This window comes from Mesitornis unicolor, unplaced genomic scaffold (assembly GCF_000695765.1).
Source record: "Mesitornis unicolor isolate BGI_N332 unplaced genomic scaffold, ASM69576v1 scaffold6930, whole genome shotgun sequence".
In the NCBI taxonomy this organism is placed as follows: domain Eukaryota; kingdom Metazoa; phylum Chordata; class Aves; order Mesitornithiformes; family Mesitornithidae; genus Mesitornis; species Mesitornis unicolor.
Window position 1 is genome coordinate 62,315 of NW_010156252.1, and position 22,505 is coordinate 84,819.

The following is a 22,505-nucleotide window of genomic DNA, read 5'->3' on the forward strand; positions in this document are numbered from 1 at the left end:
ACGCTGTTTGTGTGGAAAAGCGATGGCCAAGGGAAAACTTTAGAGTGGTTAAAGAAGCTAAAAACCAATCAAAGTCTAATACCATTTTTGTTTGTTTGTTTGTTTGTTTTTAATTTCAAGCTATTCTTAGCCCAAAGAAACTGCTTTGCTTACAGTACAAGCCACAACGATCTGAACTTCACTTCACTTGTTTGTGAGGAGGTCTACCCCCTCCAGCTAGGGAGAGTGAAGATGCTGGTTCAGGCTGATAAAAACTAAGAATTGTTCCCTTTGTTTTATAGGTTGGACCAATCTATAGGGAAGCCATCTCTTTTTATCCCCATCTCAGGTAAGTTAATGTGAAGGATGTGTCTAAAGTTAATCTGATGAAGATATAATTAATGGAAAATCTTGTTAAAATAATTTTTATGTTGTTGACAAGTTTTTAAACAGCGTCAACCAGTTGTGGTCTGAAGGTTAGGCATCCTCAATATTTAGTCATCAATGCGTTTAAAATAGGGTTGTTCTTATTTAGATATTTAAAGTACCTACTATCCCTGAAGTTTTCAAAGTGCTGGATCTAATCTCTCTAAGACTCACCATATTTTCAATAAAATGGCATGCTACAATTACAATGTTCCTATGAAATCAGTAATATTCACATAGAGCTTTGGTAGCTTTGAAAAGAGACTGGAAAAGGAGCATAAAGTAATAAGTTTGTTTGCGACAAGTCTGGCTCATGAAAAATCTCATTTAATGTCATTTTCACACTCATATTTCTGTATGACTTATAAGGGGAAACGTGAGAAAATGTTACAAAATGTATTGTTGAAGTTGTCTGTAGAGTCTTTTGCATAGTGATAGTTTATTTTTAAATGGCAATTGAAACATTAGCAACATTGAATACAGTTTTCTTCTCCCAGATTAAAGCATAAAACTAAGGTTGAAAGTGCCTTAAACTTAAGGGCTATTAAAAGCCATGGCATGGGCTAATGCTATAAAAAGAAACAAAAAGCTGCTTTTAAGGAATAAAACTACCAGCCTGGCAAAGGTGTTCAGTTGCACTGCGTTGGTGGGCTAGTTAAACCCACCCTGTTGTGGCTTGCTGCTATTTTGTTATAACATCATATATTAATTTGAAAATGTTTCTTGTTCCACAGAAAAAAGCAAAGATAGAGGGAATAACACAATTGGTGCCAGGCTGAACAGAGTGGAGGACAAGGTAAGCCTCAGTTAGACTGGCAGCGAATGAGAATATACTCTGTGATTGAACACTGCTTGTTTCATAGGATGTGGGGAAAAAATGAGCTTAAAATAGAATTGAATGCTTGGCTTTTCCAGGTGACAGAGAGTAATTGTTGTTGCTGGTTGCATTTTTGGTTCTTGTCATTTTAACAGAATAAGGAAAAACAGACTTTAACTGATTTCAGCCTCTTTCAGGGCTTGCTTAGGGGTTTGATTTTTAATTGTATATATTACACATGTCTCAATGCTCTACTTCCTTCCTCCACCCCTCCCCCACCCCAACCCCCATCATTCTTTTTTTATCTTCCACAACAGATAAAAAGCTCTGTTCCTTTAATACATCAGTATATTATGGTCCCTGAGATTTCCCTTTGATCGTTGCTCTGTTGTTTATATAACTCCACCTACAATTCCTTAGAGAGAGTGAGAGCAAATCTTATTCTGTCCTGGTTTCCATTCCTTATGACAAATGGAGTTTCTCCTTTCAAGTGACATGAAGCCATAAAATAATCAGACTTCTATAATCTCAAATTAACAGTTAAGTGCTTTGTAACCCTTTATTTCAATGCTGGCTGTGCTTGAAAAGTTAGATGACAGGTAGAGCTACGTCATTGTTTAAAAATATAGGTTTGCCTATGTTGATATTAAGGAAAGAAAGAAAGAGTTAAATGGTCTGAAAATGGTCTGAAACCTTTACTGGTCTCTAATAGTGATTTGGTGTAGGGGTGAAAGAATTTCCTCACCTTAGGATTATTTCGTTTGTGTATCTAAACTGTTCATCTGGCATTAAGGAGTGAATGTTTTTCTTGAGGGAAAGAATTTCTTCCACACTGCAAGTATGTAACAACCTAATGAAGGATTTGTTCTGAAGAAATATCCAGCAAATAACCTGCAAACCAAAAGACGTGTGAGTAGCACATCCCAGCAGACGCAAACAGATCACCCTGATTTATGTCGATTCATTTGTGACATATCCATACCTTACACACTTCTCTTTAAATACTCAAGATAAACTTGTATGATAGTACTCAGAACTGTACTTCAATCTGTTGGAAATAAATGGCATTTCAAAGGGAACAGGTGCCTTTTGGTATGTAGGGTGACACACCAAAAGGGTGAAGTAGAAGGCAAGAAGGTACAGTGCACCTTGCACAAAGAATCCTTGTGCCGTGCTCACTCGAGTTTCTGGTTGGTAACTGTTCTTACACCTTGAAACTCTTTTCAGAAAGTTTGAATTACATTTATTTGTTTTCTCTCCATAATGTCAACTAAGAGTGTGGAAGACTAAAAACTGTCTTGTGGCTTGTGACAAAGAGCAATGACTTTTCAGTTTGGACAAATAATTCTCAAATGACAGCTAAAATAGCTTCTCAATGCTATTTGTAAAACCTCCAATGAGTCTGGGAAAGCTTTGGTGTTGTACTGGCCCAAAGATAAGCTGTTTTGGGGTTATTAATTACTCTTTTTACATCCTTACAAATAAGTACACTGTGACTTTATAGTGACTGCTGTTTTATGTCTTGTAATGGGACTGTAAAACACTCCCTGTTTAATTTTAGTATAGCAGGGTTAAATTTTAGCCTTGTTTTAAGTAACAGACCCTTCTTTCTTTGCTGTTGCATGAGGTCATCTGTGGTTTCAGAGTTGTATGTTATCTGCCCTATACAGCTAGTCCTATCTGCAGGAATTTTATCTGAAAGTAGCTGAAAGGCTAAAAATAGAGAATTTCGGTTGGACCCAGCAAACATGACAGCACACTGGCAACACTGAAATCACATTTTTGCCGCAGCTGCAGATGGTGACCAAAGCTTGTTTTTTGGTATTTTTGCTCTCAGAGATTGGCCTTCTCTTTCCCATAAAGTACACGATGCAGTTAAATGCTTCCTGAGCTGAGCACTGTAGAAAGGATATCTGTATCAGCTGGTTTTTAAGGTGACTACATATTTTAAAGAGCTACATCCCATTTGGTTTGTGAATTACTTTTGAGTCTCAGACTTCTGAAGGACAGATTTTAAGTGCTGCAAGGCTAGTGTTAGCACCTAACCACCTTTTGTGCGTTTGAAAAATCTCCTTTAAGTAATTTTAAGTTGAGCTGTAGCCTTCTGAAATCATTTGGACACTCCCGCTACAGCAAGAAATTACATGGTATTTCCCATGCCACAGGAATAAGCTAAATTCTTCTAATAGTTCTTTCTCAAGGATCCTTAGTATGCTCCTTGCAGCAGAATGCTGCTGTACAGTTGTCAGAAAGTTTGTGTTAAAGCAGGAAGAGAAGAAACCACAAACTTTCATTTTTGAAACTTCTGAGTGCTTCTCCGTATGAATGTCTGCTGTCAGCACAGGATCTGCTACTTGCACATCACAGAGGAAGAACCCAATGTATATTCCTATAGACTTTTGTGGAGGGGATTTTAAATTGAAAAGTATTCACAAATAAAGAGAATTCTGTCTTCAAGAGTATTTAATCGTGTTTCAGGGACATCATGTCACTCTTGCAAAGCTTTCGTACTTGTGACAGAAGTGAACACGCTCTAAAGACGTGTATGGCTGGCAGCAGAGAGGGGATGGCACATGAAAAGGGCATTTTGAAAATAAAATGCTTAGAGTCAAACAGCAGTGCATTGGCAGGAATTATGATACTTTATGGCACAAACCTGAATTTCCAAGTATTTAAATCAGAAAAAAAATCATGTTTTCTTATTTTATATTTAGGAACACGTTCATTTGAAGGAGAATCCTGTAAAGTTGTTTGTCTTGCGTACTGAGTGAAACCTTGAGCTTGTAATATATATGTTTTGTGATAATATAACTAAAGATTGTTTCCTAATATGCAAAAGCCAGGAGGATGAATCACACTTGCAGGAACCTTCCTGCAGATTCCTTCCCGTAGAATTTTATAATTTTGGCAAGCAACTGAAAAGCTGGCTTTGTAAATGTAACTAGAAACTGCAGAACCCTATAGGCCTTCGTGAAAAGAAATCACGATCCAACACGTAGTCTCAGCATGTTTTGACTTTGCCATTGTTCTCTGTTGCTTATAAAGCTGAGGGTAGCAAACAGTATCATCTTCTAAAGGTGTATTGCCACAGCTGAGTGCAGGCAGTCACAGCGCCCGCCATGCCCACACCCCAATCTGTTGGGACACCAGCCAGCTGTGGTCCAGAAGGCATGTAACTGCAGCAGTATGGTGCCTGGCCTGAGCTCATAAACCCCGCTAAGCAGCAATGGTCCAAGTGTGTGCATGTAGATACACTGATCCGGTCCCTCAGAGAATGTTGTTGAGCAGGATTACAGCAGCAAATCCATTTATTTGCGGTGACCAGCCTTCTCTCTTTTTATCCTGAAACATCTGTGAATCACTGTTCAGCCTACCCTCTTTAAGAAACCTGGCCACTGCTGGCTTGCTACCAAAATCAAAATCGAAAACAGTTTTTCCAGATAGGCACAGCTGTGTGTGCAGCGCTGTTAATCCTCACGCAGAGCATGCTGCATGCCAGTGGTTTAATGCTGGGTGTGCCCAGCAGCTTCTTCCAGGAACAAGCCCACAGTGAACTCAAGAAATTCTGTGCGCTACATCTCCTCTTCTCTTTTCACTGCTTTAATTTTAGCTTGGTTATAAATGACTGTAATACTAACTTTTTAGAATAAATTCATCTGTCCCTTTTCAACCTTTCAGTGACCATTAATTTAGGTATAACAGGCGCAGCTTGCACTTTTCAGGTAGTGAGCCAGGCTTGTTGCTTGGCTGCCCTAAGATGATTCAGTCTTAAATATGGGCATTGCACAAAATAATCTAGACTATACAGTGAGGGCGAAAATTGGCAGTCCTTGGAATCTCGACAGGCAGTTGTGCCTACATACCAGACTGCCCTAGATGTCAGTAGGTCCTGCCTATGGACCTCCCAGAGTAGAATAACGGAACCTAGATATAGAAAAAGAAATAATTAAAGATCATTCTGAGCAGTAGACATTATGCTCTATTCTCTCTGAAGTTGTTCTAAAAATAGGACTTAACCTTGTGCAATGATGTAGACACTTTAAAATTTGCCTTTTAATAATAGTTATAGCAATCCAAAGCAATTTTCTGGGTGTCCCTTCTATATATTCAGAACTATTCCTGTATCTGACAGTAAGTACAGTATTAATATCAGTACTGCCAAGGTCATAACTAAAATCTTATAATAGTCCTTTTCAGTTATATGGAACTTTAGGAGTAATGCTACGTACTGCTAAATTGCAAATGGTAGAGCTTCAAGTGGAGATTTCTGTTAATACAGAAGGTATGTAGTAGTGAGACATGTGACACCTTTTAATGCAAATCCAGCAATTCTGCAAGACAATACTCATGCCACGTATTTGCACATTTGGCACGCTTAGAGCTGAAAATGTGAATCGTTATATTCTGACTCATATTAAGCCAAAGATCAACATGCAGAACTTTGAACCTGCAGCACAGAACTGAACAGAGAATCGTCACTTTGTCAGATTTACTTTACAAGCAGATTGCACCACTTTTTAAATGAATTAAAACCAATGTGTCATGTAAAAGAATCTGCTTTACCTTAAAATAGATGCTACTGTGCTGCTTGAGTTGCCTACTGGAAATCTGAACTGATCTTGGAAACCAAAACTGAAGGGAAGTTCTCTACTTTGCAGGGTTCATTTGAGTTCTGTTATGGTGATTTGGTTTTCTGTCTTCCATCTACAATGTCTTTGAGTGATTGTTAAGTGTATAGATCCCATGTTCGGTAAAAAGGTAAGGATATGATATATATATTGAATACATTTTCACTGCGAGTGCTGAATATGGAACTTTTAAAGATAAATAAGCGCAGAGGCTTTATCTGAGGTAGCTTTCAAAAAGTGGTGGAGACCTGTATGTTACAACATTTATATAAGCGGTATGATATTTTCCTCTGGCTAAATAATTTTCTGTAGTTGTTTCACCAGAGTGCTGATTTTATCCGTATGTGTGTTAGAAACCAGTTTGGCTGAACCCTGTTAAACACAGTCCAGATAAACAGAATGACCATTGATAAGTCAAAATCAGTTTCTGATTTTACTCTTGCTCTTTCCTGCTCTTGCTTTCTAATCAACTAATAGTTCCCCATTGCAAAGGGTTTCATATGTAATTTATCTACCTTGTTGATTTGCTTAAAAATATATGAACTTGAGTTATATGTTGGAGAGGAATTTCACTGTAACGTTAATGAATTTGCTGGTTTATTGTATCAAAAAGTAAACTACAATCATGCCGTTTCTAATACTGAACTCCCAGCTCATCAGCACAGAAAGGTTTATTTGATGCTCCAGAGCCCATTAAAGGTGATGGGAGTCCTTCCTTTGACCTGGCAAGCTGTGAAGCAGTCCTTTTAATCAAAACAAGCCAACATTTCAGCCTGCCTTTATCAGCATAGGCAAAAGCATTCAGCTTTATCAAAGTTGTATGCCTTTAGAAGGATTTCTTCTTTGGTTAATGTGACAACAGATTTGCTCAGTAACACAGATGTGTTACTTACACGACAGCATTTTTGTAATAAATGGAAGTATAAATCTGTACACATATTTGTCTCATTATTGGATTCTTCATATTTACAATCCTAAGAGCATACATTAGGTAGTTTAACATTTTACTTAGAGAAGTACTATCTCATCTACCTATCCTGGGTTCAAAATTATCAGGTTTCATGTTGACAGCTTGTTCACCTAAAAGAATTCTTTGTGTGTGACAGATCTCCCAATTTTCTGTGAAGTATCTGCCTTATCTAACATAGGCTCAAACCTTGGTGGTGTTTTCGGTCTATTTTTATGACATTCTGTAGCCTGTTGAAGCAGTTACTGTGCTTCCTGGTGTAGCATAGCAATTAGTGCAAACTTCGAAAAGGCTTTGATTGGCAATGGCTTTCTTGCACAGCAGTATGAATGGTTAGGGACATTTTGGCTTTATTTTTAGTGGAATAATGATACTGAAAAATTGATAGTAAAAAACTGACAAACAACTGTCTTTCTGGTCAGTACTGGAAACCATGGTTAGAGCCATGAGTCACCAGCTGGAAGAGATGGCTTCAGAAAGTGTCTGGCGTGGAAATATTCAACACTTTGCAGGCTGAACACATGTGAGGCAGTTCAGGTATTGAATATTGGCCATTTCTGCAATAGGTGTGTGAAGATTTGCCTTCCTGATAGCTAGACACAGAACAAAAACCTATGGCTTTGGATCGAAATTTTAAAAGATATGCGAAATCAATAAAAGACAAAGGAACCACTGCCAAGTAGTTACTCATCTTGTATATAGTCCTTGCAATAATGCAAAAGTAATAACCTGGGGGATGTGGAGGAATATTTAGAAGCATATGGAAGATTAAGTATCCCTATTAATTTAATCCTTAGTCTTTTTCCAGATGCTGAATTACAAGCATACGGAAGCAATTTTGGTGCTGAACTTCGTGATGGAAGATGCCCATTTTCTAGAAATTGGACTACAGCTAAGCACATCTTTCATCAGCCAGGGTCATTAGGCGGCCTTAAAATTTTAATAGCTTTGCTCTCACCAATCTGATAACATTTCAGTGGGTAAACAAAGAAAACTGCAGATTTCCATGTCCAGTATCCTATGCACTCCATCTCTCCGGCTTCAGTGAAATAAAATTATCACCCATACATGTTAAAAATGAAAACCAAAAATAACTACTTGTGGGGTTCACTGCTGCCAGAAGCTTTGGTAGCCAGAGTAGAAACAAACTGAGAGATTAGGCAAAGGCATAGAGAAGAGCTCACTTGAGGGTTATTAAACAGGATGTCTGTATGTAAACTCCAGTTTAGCAAGTGCTTTAAACAGTAGTCAGTGATGAGTTGGTAAAAAAAGAAAAAGCATTATTTTATGTACATGTACTCTTTACGCTCTTTTTTTAAGACTCTACTACAAGCCTTGCACCAGAAAAAAGATAATGGTGGGAGATAAACTTCAGTCTTGTTGGATGTAACCCTCTTTGTGCTGGGACTGGTTTGTTATACATAGCTGCTTGGGGCTGGATTGGGTCACCCATCCAGCCACATGTAGCTCAAAATTACTGTCCAGTGTCTTAAACCTGACCCATTTACAAGGGTCATGGAAGCAGACTTTGTGCCTGTCTAGAGGACATTTATATTAGTTTCTGCAGCACCATACCTTGAAGACTGTAAGGTCTTTGGAATACCATTCATTTGCATCCATTTGTTAGCACTAACTGTACCTGTTTGAAGCTCATTAAATCTTACTCCAACACAAATTAAAAACAATCAATTTTTGCATTAATGTAGAAAGTTTTTAGTGTACACAGTGTTAAGTACTACCTATAATATGTAGAATATTATCTAGGTGCAGTCAATTAGATATAGTTACAGACCTGGCCTACAGAGCAGTGTTAAAAGCTATCATGATGTTTTATGTCTGTTTCTGAAGTGTCAGCTCTTGGATCACAGAAAATATGATTATACATTTTAAAGAAACCCCGCAAATCTAGCATCTGAACTTAAATAGCCACAGACAATGAGGATACTGCAGCCTAGTGGGTGCCAACTCCTGAGCTTATTTGCAGGAATTGAGAGTATATGCTCTCTCAACCCTGTAAAATAAAGTTAAACAAGACAATATATTAACTGTATTCTAAAGAACAGTGGCTGAAGGTAGTTCAAGCTCACACACAGCTGCTGTGCTAGTGCTCAAAAGCAACGACCATCTAAGCTCTGGTCATTCAGTCACAAGCAGTCATCTGTGACACTCCTTTATGTATTTTATTAAAAGCAACACAGCAAAAGTTAAATTCTCCTAAATAGAAGACTTCCTGTTTAAGTGAGTTGCTATTGGTTTTATCCCAGATTTCTAATGCTTCAGGATGCAGACAATAGATGGGAAGCATGACACTGAAGGTAGAGGGTGAACCTTTACAAATACAAAGTGGGTTGTTTGCTTGTTTGTTTCTTTGTTTTAAATCTCATTTATTTCTTCCCTGTTTGAGATCTTATTAATGACTTTTGAATTCCTAACACTGGCAATGGCTGCATGCTTGTGATCTGCACAGCTGTCTACTTGCTTATTAAAAGCAGAAATCCTAGAGGAATTTTAGGTAACAAGCAATATAACCTTTAAAATCTAGGAATTTTGGAGCAAAAATGGAGAAATGAAATAATACATTACCAGTTGACAATCTTTAAAAAAGTCTTCAGATCAGTTGCTGGGGATCAGCTGTTTGTGTTTATATTTGAGCAGGTATGCGTTTTATTAAATGACATAAAGTCTGTTTTGTCTGGCATTCAAAGACAAACCTAAGCGAGATTTGAAATGTAGCCTCTGTCATTCTTGTTCATAGACTGTTTACATTTGGTGTGGAATGGAAATTCATGGTCACTATGCTGAGACAGAATGTGGAACGGTTCTATGGACTGAATACACTCTAGAGCGGATGAGAGAAAAGAGATTTAAGTGAACAACTTGTGTGCACAGTGTGCTACACAGGAGACTTTTTTTTGTCTTTCTTATACAGTAAAGGAAAAAAAATAACCATAAGATCATCTCTTCATTTTATTCTTGTCTGTGTGTGTGTGTGTGTGTGTAGCAGATGAGCAAACAAAAAACATTTTAACATGAATGGCAAATTTTGGTTTTGATACATTACAGTGAACCTTTACTGAAGTTAGATGTCTCAAAGTTGAAATTGTTCTTTGTCAAAGATCTGTTTTTAGAGTGATCTCGCTGGAATTAAAATATTTTATTTTCATTTGCAGTTGAGTATCAGGGAGGAAAAGTGCATGGAGTTGAAAGGACTCTATTCAGGCTGCAGTCTTTTCAGGTTGGAATCTATTCAGCTCTTGGAAAAGATTCAGAGTAAAGGAAGGTATACTCCCTTTCTTACGCAAAGTCCTTACCTTCTGTCACCCTATCTGCTTCCCCCACCCTCCCTCCACATAAAAACTGCAAAACAGACATGATCCGGTGTTGCTTAGATTGCAGGAAGAGAAATAGGAGAAGGAGCCTTTGCTCTCTGACTCCTACTTAGAGCTATGGGAGTCAGAGGGAAGATAAGAAGAAAAATCAGCAGTCAATACAAAGTAGAACATGAACACCTGATTCAAAGTATACCTACCCATCCCAGAGCTCAGGAAACCAAGGTGGCAAATATAGTTTCCTCAAATCCTTCTCTGTTCCTTTGTCCTGTCCACTGGGGTTGTGACAAAACCACAATTCATCTTTCAATAACAAAAATCAAGATTTGCATTACTTCTATGAAAATCTAGAACAAATATAATTACAATGACTTTTTACACATCTTTAAAATATCCCACAATTTCAGCAGTTAGCAGAGGGCTGTGAACCCATGTCACAGATTCTCTTTCTATCCCAAAGTAACTGATACTACACTTAGTAGCGCCAGCAGCCCAACCTGGCAAAGTCTGATTGCCCTTGTATGCCATGGGCATGATAGTCTGGCGAGCTGCCTCCCTTTAGGATCAACTTTTGTTGCAGTAGCTTCATTGTGTTCATCATAGCATGAGAGCTCCTGCTCTGACAGATTAAACACAGAAAACAGAGAAAGGAAGGGAAAAAGAAATATTGCTTCCTTCTTTTACAGTCAGGGTGCAGGAAGTGACTTGCCCAAGATATCACAGTGGCATCTGCAGCACAGCCAGGAATTTAACTTAAGCCATGTCTGGGACTTAACCACAAATCAGCATTCCTCTTTGTTATTGTGTTTAAAAGTCCCTCTAGTTTTCAGTAGTTATATTGGCCAGTGCACTGTTCAACATAATCATAGCCTATTAATACTAAAACCATCCAGTACTTGAGAACAGCATATATAAACACATAAACCACACCAACCCAGCCAATATAAATCTACTGGGACTATTTTAGACAGTAGATTTTAAATCATCTAGAAATTAATCTACTAACATCATTTTGTAGCCCTGGAGCCTAAGGGTGAAGAGGACTGAACATACATGACACAGAAACTGTCCTATGAATAGGTGAAGCCAAAGAAATTATATTAAATACTGTATATGCACAGCCAAGCAGAGACAAATATTCAAGTGAGTTCAAATATTCATGTAAGTTTCTATTTTAAAAGTCTTGGATCCAGCATTGCTCGCCATTGACCCTTCTGCGACATCTGTTAATCTTGGGTTTATTTCAATTTCTTCTTTTCTCTTTTTTAAACAGATGACTCCACTTAAATCAACACTTGGTTTCCATTAGACAGATAGAAGGTGATTCACTTAGTAACATGTGCATCTTTATCTACTTAAGTCCTAATAGCCTTAATATATCAAGGAAGCTGGTGTGATTAACAGCACTAAAGGCTTTGTCTGACACTTCAGCTAATAAATACTGCCCTTTGTCCAGATATAGAAAAAGAGTGAATAAATACATTGTATTCCCAAACTGAAAGTGTGTACAGCCTTATAAATACTCTAAAATTATCCCTATAAAAATACATGTTGACAATAGAAGTTACATCTACATATATGTCTGTGTTTGTACATGTCTACCAATCCAAGTGTGGGTTGGCTCCGTGTCCTGCCCGGGCTGTCCTTTTTCATCATTTCACGATGGAGCCACCATTCGTGTGTGATGTTCCTCCTGTTCACTTGAGCTTTGTGCAGATTCTTTGATGGTTCTTTGTTTCTGGTTGTCATACCTTCTCTGTCCCAGGGTAGTTGACTATGTGAGTGCTACTTGTGCCACTCTAGTTAATGCTGGCAACATCTGACTTGGCTTGATTATCATGTATGATAATCCTGCCAAATGAAGCAGTCAAAACAAAAACCCCAAGAGTAAAATATATTTTAAATGTCAGCTTGAATAGAGATGGGGTCCTTGTTTCATCGTCGCTGAAGTTTTCGAGAAATTTTCCAGTTGTGACATCAGTGTCTGTGATTTCACGCACTGGTCGTTAGAACACTGAAGGAAGCCTTTATTCTGCTACCTTCAAGTTTCTACGAAGTTTCAACTAGAGGAGTTTTACAGGAGAACACCTTAGAAAGGAAATGGGCAAGGACAATTTTTGCTACTTCTCAAAAAGAGAATGGCTTGGCCACAATCATTGATCTTCTACCTCTGTGTTTGCTTCGTGCTACATAAGGGAGTTTTGGCCAAGCTTTGAGGACAAATCATCAGTCCCACAGAGATGTTGCCATCAACTCTCAGCGGAATTTTGGTAGCAGAAGTGACTGGGGAGGAACGCAGTGCCTTTTCACTGATGCAAAGGAGCAGTGGTTTCTGCTGCAGCACAAACCGCATGCTCTTCCATCTAACACAGTGCACTGCAGGCATGCTTGCCCCTAGCCCAGAGATCCATCTAGCAGCATCTGGGTGGCACGGCAGCCACACGTGACTCGTTTGCTTGGGTGTGATACTTTGCAAAGGTCCAGCCATTTCTGGTTTTAGCAGGGACAGAACTGGGTCAGCTATCTTTGCAGCACGCTTTTGATTGGAGCTGACTTGACGTGATGCCCCCTATGAATGGGTCATTCATAGGCTCCTCCAAAGCTGGTTCTGAATCTGAGCCCTCTGAATCTTTGTGTAGAGGAACTTCTGAATCTCATGGCAGCTACAATAAAACACAGTGGAAAATAATTTCCTTTGCATAGATAAAGGGGAGGAAGATGATTAGTTAATGGTGCTACACTTGGGAACAAAATGGGCAGTAATTCCTATAAACAAGGCCACCTTCATTTATGTTTTTTTATGTGCACTGGCTGTACCATTTCAGTGAAAAACCAATGACAGATCATCATACCAGATGATAGTTTGGAGTAAGTGTTTTGGTTATGAGTAGTTGTGATAAATCTAGAGAGCCTAACTTGATGTATTATATTTTGTGCCAAGTCCAAATAGTTTCTATTTTTTTCTCCTATCACTTTGATATCTCTTAACAGTGAACAACACAGGTGAGCTGTCGTTCAGTCCTGAGATGGCTGCTGCAATAAAAACCTGACCAAGCACAGTGCACATGCATAGCAGTTGTTTACAAATGCTTCACTGGTTTTAATGACTACAGGATTGGCATCTTTTCTTTCCACTGCTGGTGAAGGGGCTGTGAGATGAGGGGAGGAAAGCAACTCAACAACTTTTATATGACTTTGTTTTTTGTTGTATGGCATATCTGAAGATATAATTAAATTGGGACATAAGCAAACTCATCAGATACTTCAGTGACTGCTGCATTTATATTATTATTCAAAGAGCTACCTGTTAAAGGAGTGTGAATTATACTGTGAAACAAAGTCCTAAAACAATTGACCTTAATTTTCCTGCACTAAAGTTCCCCACACACTCCCCACACCCTTCCTGAAAGATGTTTGGGCTAATTAATTACTGTGAAGCAAATAAGTGTTAAACTGATAAATGCAGCTGAAAAACTTAGAGAAAAGTAAATTGCTCCGTCTTCAGATGCACAGAGGCACTCGAGGAGTTGAAGTCTCTGGGATCCATGGCCTCTTTGCAGTGCAGAAACATCATAATATAACAGAATTAAGGTAAAAGTCCAGCCCTCACTTGCTAATAATTTCAGTTCAGTTTCCTCTCCAGCTGCCCTGCATTTTTCCACAGCTTTGACCTGCATCATAATCTTGAATATGCATCTTGACCCCTCTGAGCTTCTGCTCCTGAGTAAAGCCTGGGGTGCTCATCTAGGCTGTAAGCTCTCTGAGCTCCAGCCTTCTTGTGTGTTTATCTGTCACTTTTCTGTTTTCTAGTGGATATTATCAATGCCAAACAGTATTCTAGCCTGGAAGATTTGTGTTTTAGAGATGCCTAGGCTTTTAAACATAAAATAAAAAAAATGTAAATTTGTTACAGCAGTAACAAATCAAAACATAGGAATTTTCTATGCTAGATAAATAACTAGTACAAAGCCAGTAGTACTGTGAAAAACAGTAAAGAACTTCAGAAATTGTCACAGAAAAATGTGGATTCGTCCCTTTTAGTAGTACAATTAGAGTGAAGGAAAAATTTAAAAAAAGAAACCTTTTATAAGATGAATTATTAGAGGTAAAATGAGTTAAATATAGGTACAGAAAAATGCAATTGATACTTATGTAGTACTGTTTCAAAAACTTTGTGTGATGTTTTGATTGCTGTTTGTTCTGCAGGAAGTTATTGCTAACCTTGGAAAAGGCAGGCGGGATAACTTTACAGTGAGATCCCTTTTGGTAGAAGAGCCTTACAGTTACAAGTTCACAATTAAAATAAATCTTGTGAGTAATTTAGGTGATCTCCTTGACAATATATAAGGATTTCTTTAGCGTAAATGGACATCTGCAGGGTAGGCTATGTACTGGTCACACTAAGAAATGTTTTCTCTTCAGGCCACAGGTGCAGAAGTGTAGGAAGTTTAATTAAGGATGAAATTGTATTAGCAAAGCTCAGCTGGCAATTATTGGGCACCAACTGACTTATTAGGGATCTTCTCTCCTCCCTCTATCATTCCTAAATCCTCTTCTCACTGCTGGAATAGTTCTTCCTTGCATGAGGCCAAGGGGGCTGGGGCCAGAGCGTGTCTCCTTACCGTACCGGTGAGTACTTGCATTGAATGCTGTGACACCTCCCTTGCATGAGGCCAAGTGGGCTGGGGCCAGAGCATGTCTCCTTAGCGTACTGGTGAGTACTTGCATTGAATGCTGTGACACCTCTGAACTTGCAGCAGCTTGAATCTTGCTTTTAGCCTGGATCCCCAGAGCAGTTGGAGGGCATTAAAAAAAAAAAACAGTGGTGCCAACAAATAAAAATTCCTTCCTAGTTTCAAAAAAATTGTCTGGTAAAGTGTCAGAGCACATCCAAAAGTTCCTTGGGTGTTGCCCTGATTCTTAGAGATGCAGAAGGTGGAAAGTAATACTGGAAGCATGTGAGAGGGCTCTCTCTGACAGGACAATGTGTGTGCACATATGTACGTACTCCTGTTTACCTCTAGCAAGCCTTGAGCTCAGAGAGTTGTAAGCTCTTCTGACCTCTGTTTTAAACCTGGAAGAAGCAGAACAACTTTAACAATACAAAACCCCATTTTCTTGTGCTTTACCATAGAAAATCCTCCTCTCCTATGAAACTGAGAAGTTTGCGCTCCATAGTAAATAATAATGAGGATTATTGTAAAAGACTCAGGTTACTTCTGCCCTCCTCGTAAGCTTTCCTTCATTTCGTCTTAGGTTTGTTTTGTACCAAAATGAAGCTGTGAGATACACACATTGAAGAGAAATCAAAGTCATGCTTTCATCCGAGTCATGAAGCTAAGCGGTTGGCTTGCTGCTACAGGCATCTGCAGGCACCTTGTACTGTAGTGCAGTAGTGTTATGACTTGGAGGCCTAGCTATTTTAAATCATAATAGTGACACAGTATGCATGCTTTCTTTCAAAAAGCCTGGGCAAGCCACGCTGAGCTGATTTTCTTGGCACACTGTGTACCTATAATTTTGTCTTACAGTTTGTAATGTAGATATCTGGGCACAGAGTCAAAAAGCCCCAATGAATATATAAAATTTTTTTTCGAAAACACAACAACAAACTCATTCCTTGCTTTTAGATTGATAATATTCCTTTAACACCTATAGATGTTTAAGAACACAGAAAATTACAGGGAGGGGGGAGGTTGAGGAAAGAAGTATTATGACTGTGGAGGATGTTTTGAGCTTTTTTTGGTAAGATTGTCAAGGTGTTTTGTTAGAGAATTTCTCTGCCATGATTTTGGTTCCCTGCTAGTATGCTTACAGTGACTGGGTTACTCAGGACGGCTAGAAATAAGTGATGACCTTTCATGAAAAGCCATGCATGTTCTGTAATAGTGGTCAGCTGAACTGACTTTCTCCAGAAGAATTGTCTAACGGACACAGTTTATCCTGTGTCTGTTTCCATTGTTCGTGCTTCTAGGGGAAATAAAGCCACCATAGGAGGATCTAGCTCTGTTGCTCTCTGTTTTATCTCTCAATAGCCTGGTTTTTAGAGGTGGTGGCAGACGCTGTGTGTGCTCAGCATCACTTCAAAAATCTGCCCCTGCCACTCCTCTGGAAAGGAATATAATGCCATATTGGCTGCACATGGCTGGACAGAGCTGCTTTTAACACTGAGGACACTGAGCATCAAACCCATCCTTGCTAATCTCTCTGAAAACAGAGAGAGTAGAGTTCAACAGGGTTCTCAAACAAACTGTAATTTGGGATAATGGTGTAATTAACCTTATGATAATAATGTGATATGGATAAGCATGGGTAGCTGCATCAGGCTCCATTCAAGTAGAAACAGGAGACCCAACTTCAATTGGAAAGTGACTAAGAGGGACCTTTCTGTTTCTGTTTTCTATTAGTTGTATGAGATCAGTAAATGCTACCTATGCTATCAGGTATGAGGCTGAGGAAGAGTATGTCCTGCTAATACACTTTGCTTTTTGTGTACAGCTGCAGGAAACTACCCAAGCCTGAATATAAAGAAAAAAAGCGGGTGAGGGGGAGTTGACTGCGTTTTCATTTGCATATTTTTGATAGAAATCCATCACTGTATTGGAGTATTACAAATGAGAACTTTTTGTGCATGCACTGTTTGGTCATCACTAGCTATTTGCAGTGCATCAATAATCAACTACTCTAAAACACGGTATTGAAAGAGATTGCTGTGATCAAAAGTTTCCATATTTTCTCAGTGTTTTGGTTTTTTTCTCCACTCTGAGAAGAGGTCTTTTCCCCACAGTGGGGAACGGTATGTTGCATCCATTTTTTTTCTCATCTTCCTTTTCACCTCAGATTTGTCCATTTCCTATGACTGCTGGCAGTGGTGCTTTCCGTAAGTGTTTAGATTTGACTGCTTCTGTCAAAGACTTTCTGACGTTATCCTTCTTTACCAGAGGCAAGAAGAAGAGGTTAGCTTGGTTTTGGTTCATGGTAGTCTGTAGACCTACAGTCCTTTCAAAAGTGTGATCAGTTTCCAGACAAGAGGATCTGATTTCTGAAAATTAGTCTCTGTAGCTAGTTGTAAGAAGGCATATTGGTTAAAGTTTACAACCTCTCTTTGTTTAGCCTCTGGAACACTGTCATGGAGTCTCAGGTTTCCTGTATTAAGAGAGATCTGTATTCAGTCAGAAGGTACATGAAGACTGCAGGGAGAATGTCTCTTTCAACATTGAAATCAGCTTGGAGTCTTTAAGATCCCAGCAGCGCTTTGTCTCAAGAGAGCATTGAGCAGGTAGAGTTCCTAAAAACTTCAGGAGGGCAAAATAACCACCCTTGAACAAAACAAAACTTCAGAAAATACTGAGCAGGAAGAAATTTTCTGTAAATCTGGTGATCCTTATGAAGTTCCCTGTCTCTTGGGGAATCAGAAGAGGTGAGGGCTACCCACATCTTACTTTGCTTCCCAGTCCTGTGTGTTTCAGTTGTTCAGATACATAGACATTGGGAATGGTATCTTGTGCAAAATACCTTGATGCACTATTGTTCTGGGAGCAAATGCACCTTGAGTCTGAGGATTAAGGATCTTAAATATTTATTGCTGAAAATGGAGGATTCACCTTGCTCCTATCTTCCTGAAACTCAAAGTGTCACTCTACAATTACTAAATCACATTCACATGTTACTCCAGGGTACAGAAGCTTTGCCTCAGGCAGAATACAAGACAGGAAGGAAAGAGCCAAGCTCTTAGAGACACTGCATTCAAGTAACAACTTATAGTTGCACTGGCAGAGATGCAGTAGTGACGATCTGTGTTTTTGTAAACTCATTTTCTTAATTTCACCAAATTAGTGAGGAAATACATCTCCTGGTTTGTTTCCCCATTTATCTGTTGGTGCATTGTAGCCTTTCAGTAAGTTTCCAGCTGTATGCTCTTTCATTCTTTTTTTGCAGTATTTTACAGAATACATTTCATTACAAATAACATAAAATGCTGGGAATCTGACTTTGGCCATCTTCCCACATGGTTTGGAAAAGTTTGCAAATTGTCTCAATGTGTGTAAGTTCATCCTTGAACATCAGCAAGTGAACTCCTCCAGCACACTTGTCTAAATTTTGCCATTTACAGTATGTATCTTAAAAATATTAGAAAATTTGATGTTTCACTGTTCCTGACCACCATACATCTCTTCCACTATCAATCTGCTACTGAGAAAACATCACCAAAGTAATGATGGTTTCTTTTCCAAACGCATGAAAGCCCCAGTATTTTTGAAGTAATTGTGGGACCTTGGCTTTGGTAAAACCATGAGGCTAAGACCTGAATTAACTCAGTGCAGTTTTAGACACATGGAACCACAGTATGAATATCCCTTTCCAGGCAGCTGAGAGACTTTTTCCTCAAGACAGCTTCTGCAGAGTACACGTGGTGAAGCCAAGGCTGTTGCAGCGTGCAGTGTTGAGCTGCAATTGCCAGGTGTCTGTGAGGTCCTGGCATCTCTTGCTTTTGCTCATACTACAAGGTGGTCCATTACAAGATGGATTTTTGCAGGGGTAACCATAGATGGTAGGTCTTGCATTGAAACCTTTCCAGAAGTATTTCTTGTGCTCTTTTCCACTCAGTTCCTGGTTTTCTAAAAGTACATGATACAAAGGTGTTTGAATATTTGTCTTTAAGCAAATGGGCTGGAGAAGTGCTAACCATCAGGGAGAGAGTGTTGTGCTTTTCCTGATACTGAACTAGTGCCTGTTTTATTCTGATTTTTATAGAATACTAATTATTTTTTGTTCTCTGCTTAAGCTAAGCCAGAAATAGGTATAAAGTCTAGTTCAAGTGTGCAAGGTGATGCCAAACAGTATCTAATAGTCCTTTTCTGGCAACAATGGGCTGTTGTTCAGTATCCTCACACAGGTTAACCGTGGAGTTGCTCCTGAGAATCCTTGTGATTTATGATGACATTGCTGGCAACAACCGAAAGCTCTCTAGCAGTGCTTTCCACAGTGCTGTGTCAGCAGTTTCACATATGTACACACACACATTCTTCATATACAACTTATAGCAGAGAATTCTGACCCAATTCTAGTATTCGTCTTGTTTCTCTTTGCACTTAAGTACTGTTTATTCAGCAATTATGTGTCTACCTACCTTCTCTGGTTGCAAGTTTAGTGTCTGTACCAATTAAAAAAGTGTGCTAGTCAGAAAAGCCTCAGGATGTGAATTATATTGATCTTGTGTTGCAAGTGTCTTGCTAGGAGGAATTCCCTGGGAGAGGAAGAGGCAAGTAATTTGGTTTGTGGGATGATGCAACTTGTCTCACTAAAACACATAAAATGTTATCAGATCAGCAGCTCTGAATTCTCATACACAATAATTATAATACAATTAAAAATATAATTTGTCATCAGAACACTTTATGCTGTGTTTAAAAGATGTCTTTTCCAAATTTAAAAAAAAAAAGCCTTCCATCTACATATAGCAGAATTTGCACTAAAATGTTTGTATCTTCTAGTATCATTCTTGGTACCCTCTTTCTACCTTTTTCTCCTTCCCCTCAAAATTAAAGAAGCTGTACCCTGCCTTGACTTGTATATAGTCTGTACTTCATCTATTTCTTATTCTTGTTCTCTTGTGGGCAAAAATCCAGATAAAAACTCATGAGATTAGTATCTTCAACCTCTAGCTGAAGGTTTTTGGATTTGGTTCTTTTGCTGACTAATTTTGGTAGGTCCTCCACTTCTTGTTTTTTCTAGATCAAGTTACAGTTGTCTGTTCTGATGCATTAACATCACATAATCCTAGCCCCTGAGCTATAGAAGCTGTGACAGTACTGGGCTATGTACTGTAATAAAACAATTTTAGAAGGCAGCCTGTGGGCTGTTTGTTCAGGTCCAATTGAGATCTCGACAGTCATATAGTTCAGGTTTTTACTCCTTTCTTCCAGCTTTCTTCCAAATAAAAAGGAGTCAAAGCACACAAACAATTTTTTAAATTATTATGTTGGTATTTAATTGTTTCTTGCAAACAGTCAATGCAGAGTCACTAGGTTAATTAAGAATGGTGACCACCAGGAGAGATAAATGCACATGATAAGCTACTGGGATGGAAAGCATTGGTGAGACATTCTTGCTATTGACAGAGATGTATGGGAATACCCTGACTATACCATGCTTATGTCCAAATTCTTCCTTTAGGTGCAAGTCCCACAGCATATCACATGCAAGCACCACAAACCTGACTTCTTCTTCTATTATGTCACTTTCTGCAATGATGCACTTCAATAGACTTTTCAGGGAAATAATTGAATACTGCCTATTGAAGAAATATTTCTTTCTTCATTTTGTAAAGGGGATTATAGTTAATATCTAGCAATGCCTAGATTTGAGGTTCTCTGTTTCTCCTAAATAAACTCTTATAGCCTTTCAGTGAATAGTAAAACGCTTTCACTGGATAAGGAAAGTCTTTGAATAGTAGGTTATCTTTCTGCCTTTCTGCTTGGATAGGGTGTTATTTTTAATAACTTGTTTGTCACAGTAGCATTTGGAAAAAGAGCTATTGAGTTCTCTCATGTTGTGGAAGTACTCTTAGTCACAAGCATTAAATGCAACTTAATAGCTTTGGTAATGAGAATACAGTAATGTTCTTACATAGGTCTGTGATGCACCTTACTTGGAATACAGCAGGAGCAGATGCAAGTCATAGGAACTATAGGAAATAAGGAAAACTTCTGCAGTAAAGGTTGTGTTAGGAACTGGACCACCTCATTTACAGAATCAATATATTTGCAAGATAATATGGCTATGCATATCCTTAAATAGGGTAAAGAAAACAAACAAACAAACATTAAAGTTACACCTACAATTTTTGCAGTGCATAAAGCAGGATCTGATGAGTAACATGTTCTTTCTTAGTCCCTGCTGTTTAATTCCCTGAATGCTGTGCATCCTGGGTGCTAATGAGACAGAGAAAACTTGTGGAAAAAAACATACCAAACTAAAACACAAGCATGCAGTGAAGTTGTTACTTACTGGATTTTCAGAAATTTAACAGAATGAAGGAGAAGGTTCATTATGTGCAACTGTATGGTTATGTGATGTCTCGTCACCTACCCTGGACACTTTTAAACCACACAAACTTCTATTGCCCACGTGATGAATCAGCTTAATAAACCCTAGTAGTTTCTTACCCACTCCACAGAGCAGCCACAGGGCCAGACACACAACCCACTTTGTTGTTGTTCCTTACTGTCATCAAGGACTTCTGAATCTTGGTAACTGTGGTTTCCATTCAAGGCTACTACAGGCAGTGATATTTTTATGGATGCAGGCTCTTCTCTCTATTTTCTGCCAGATTTTATGTCTTCCAGTGTGTACTCCTCAATTACTTCTTCCCAGACTTTTTTTGTCTTCTGAAGCCCTGAGGTCTGGGAGTTCACTCCCTTTACTCTCTCCATTCTTCTCTCATGTTTATCATCTCGGTTCCCTACTGCTCCCAGGCTCAACTCTGTCATAACTTTTTCGCAGGTGCTTCCCACTCCATCCTCATATATGTGTTTTCTCTTGTTTGCATTTGTATCTGAGCTTTTTTCTGTGTTGTCTTGGCTCAGAGGGGATTACCTGGCAGTGCTGGGAAAGTCTTATGCCTTCACTTGTGGTGATCTCAGTCTTGGCGTAGCCCATAGGAGACCTGATTACCAGGCAAAGTGAAAGTCCTGAGTTTTTGCTGGTTGGGACTATGGGCTAACAGACTGCTAAGGGTTCTTTGCTGCTGGCAACTTGTATTGGGAAAGTAATAACTGCTGTTTTCCAAATAGTAATACTGGTTTTCACATTATTAGCAAGAAAGCACACCCTTTGTCCAAAATGTTGTCTTGTCAGAACTAAGGTTTCTGCTTTGGAAGATGGAGAACCAGAGCTTTCCTAAAAACTGTTTTGTTTTATTGTTGGAGGTTTTTTTACATAAATTCAATTTTTCTTGACATGACTGTTAGAAAAGGCAACTAATTTGTCTGAAATTTCCCAAAGACTTTGAGGCAGATATTCAACATGAAAAAAAATCAGGCCTAACAGTTGTAGTTTGGCAAAATTACTTAAGATTTATCATCTAAAAGGAAGCATGGGATAGACTACTCAACATTAAAAAAATCAGGCCTAACAGTTGCAGTCTGGCAAAATTACTTAAGAGTTATCATCTAAAAGGAAGCATGGGATAGACTATACAACTGCTAACATATTTGGAATATTGTGTTCAGTTCTGGGCCCCTTAGTTCAAGAAGGACAGGGAATTGCTTGAAAGAGACCAGTGCAGAGCCACAAAGATGATGGAGGGAGTGGAGCATCTCCCTTATGAGGAGCGGCTGAGGGAGCTGGGTCTCTTT

At 38.8% G+C, this 22,505-nt stretch overlaps 1 protein-coding gene across 1 annotated transcript in view; it reads left to right on the plus strand.

Moving 5' to 3' along the window:
- LOC104541641 (potassium voltage-gated channel subfamily KQT member 1-like) overlaps window positions 1-22,505 on the plus strand; it is a 122,516-nt gene that overhangs the window by 11,796 nt on the left and 88,215 nt on the right. The window contains exons 5-6 of the mRNA XM_010185786.1: window positions 282-328; window positions 1,140-1,201. Coding sequence (XP_010184088.1) covers window positions 282-328; window positions 1,140-1,201 — 109 coding nt within the window. The remainder of the gene's footprint in view (window positions 1-281; window positions 329-1,139; window positions 1,202-22,505) is intronic.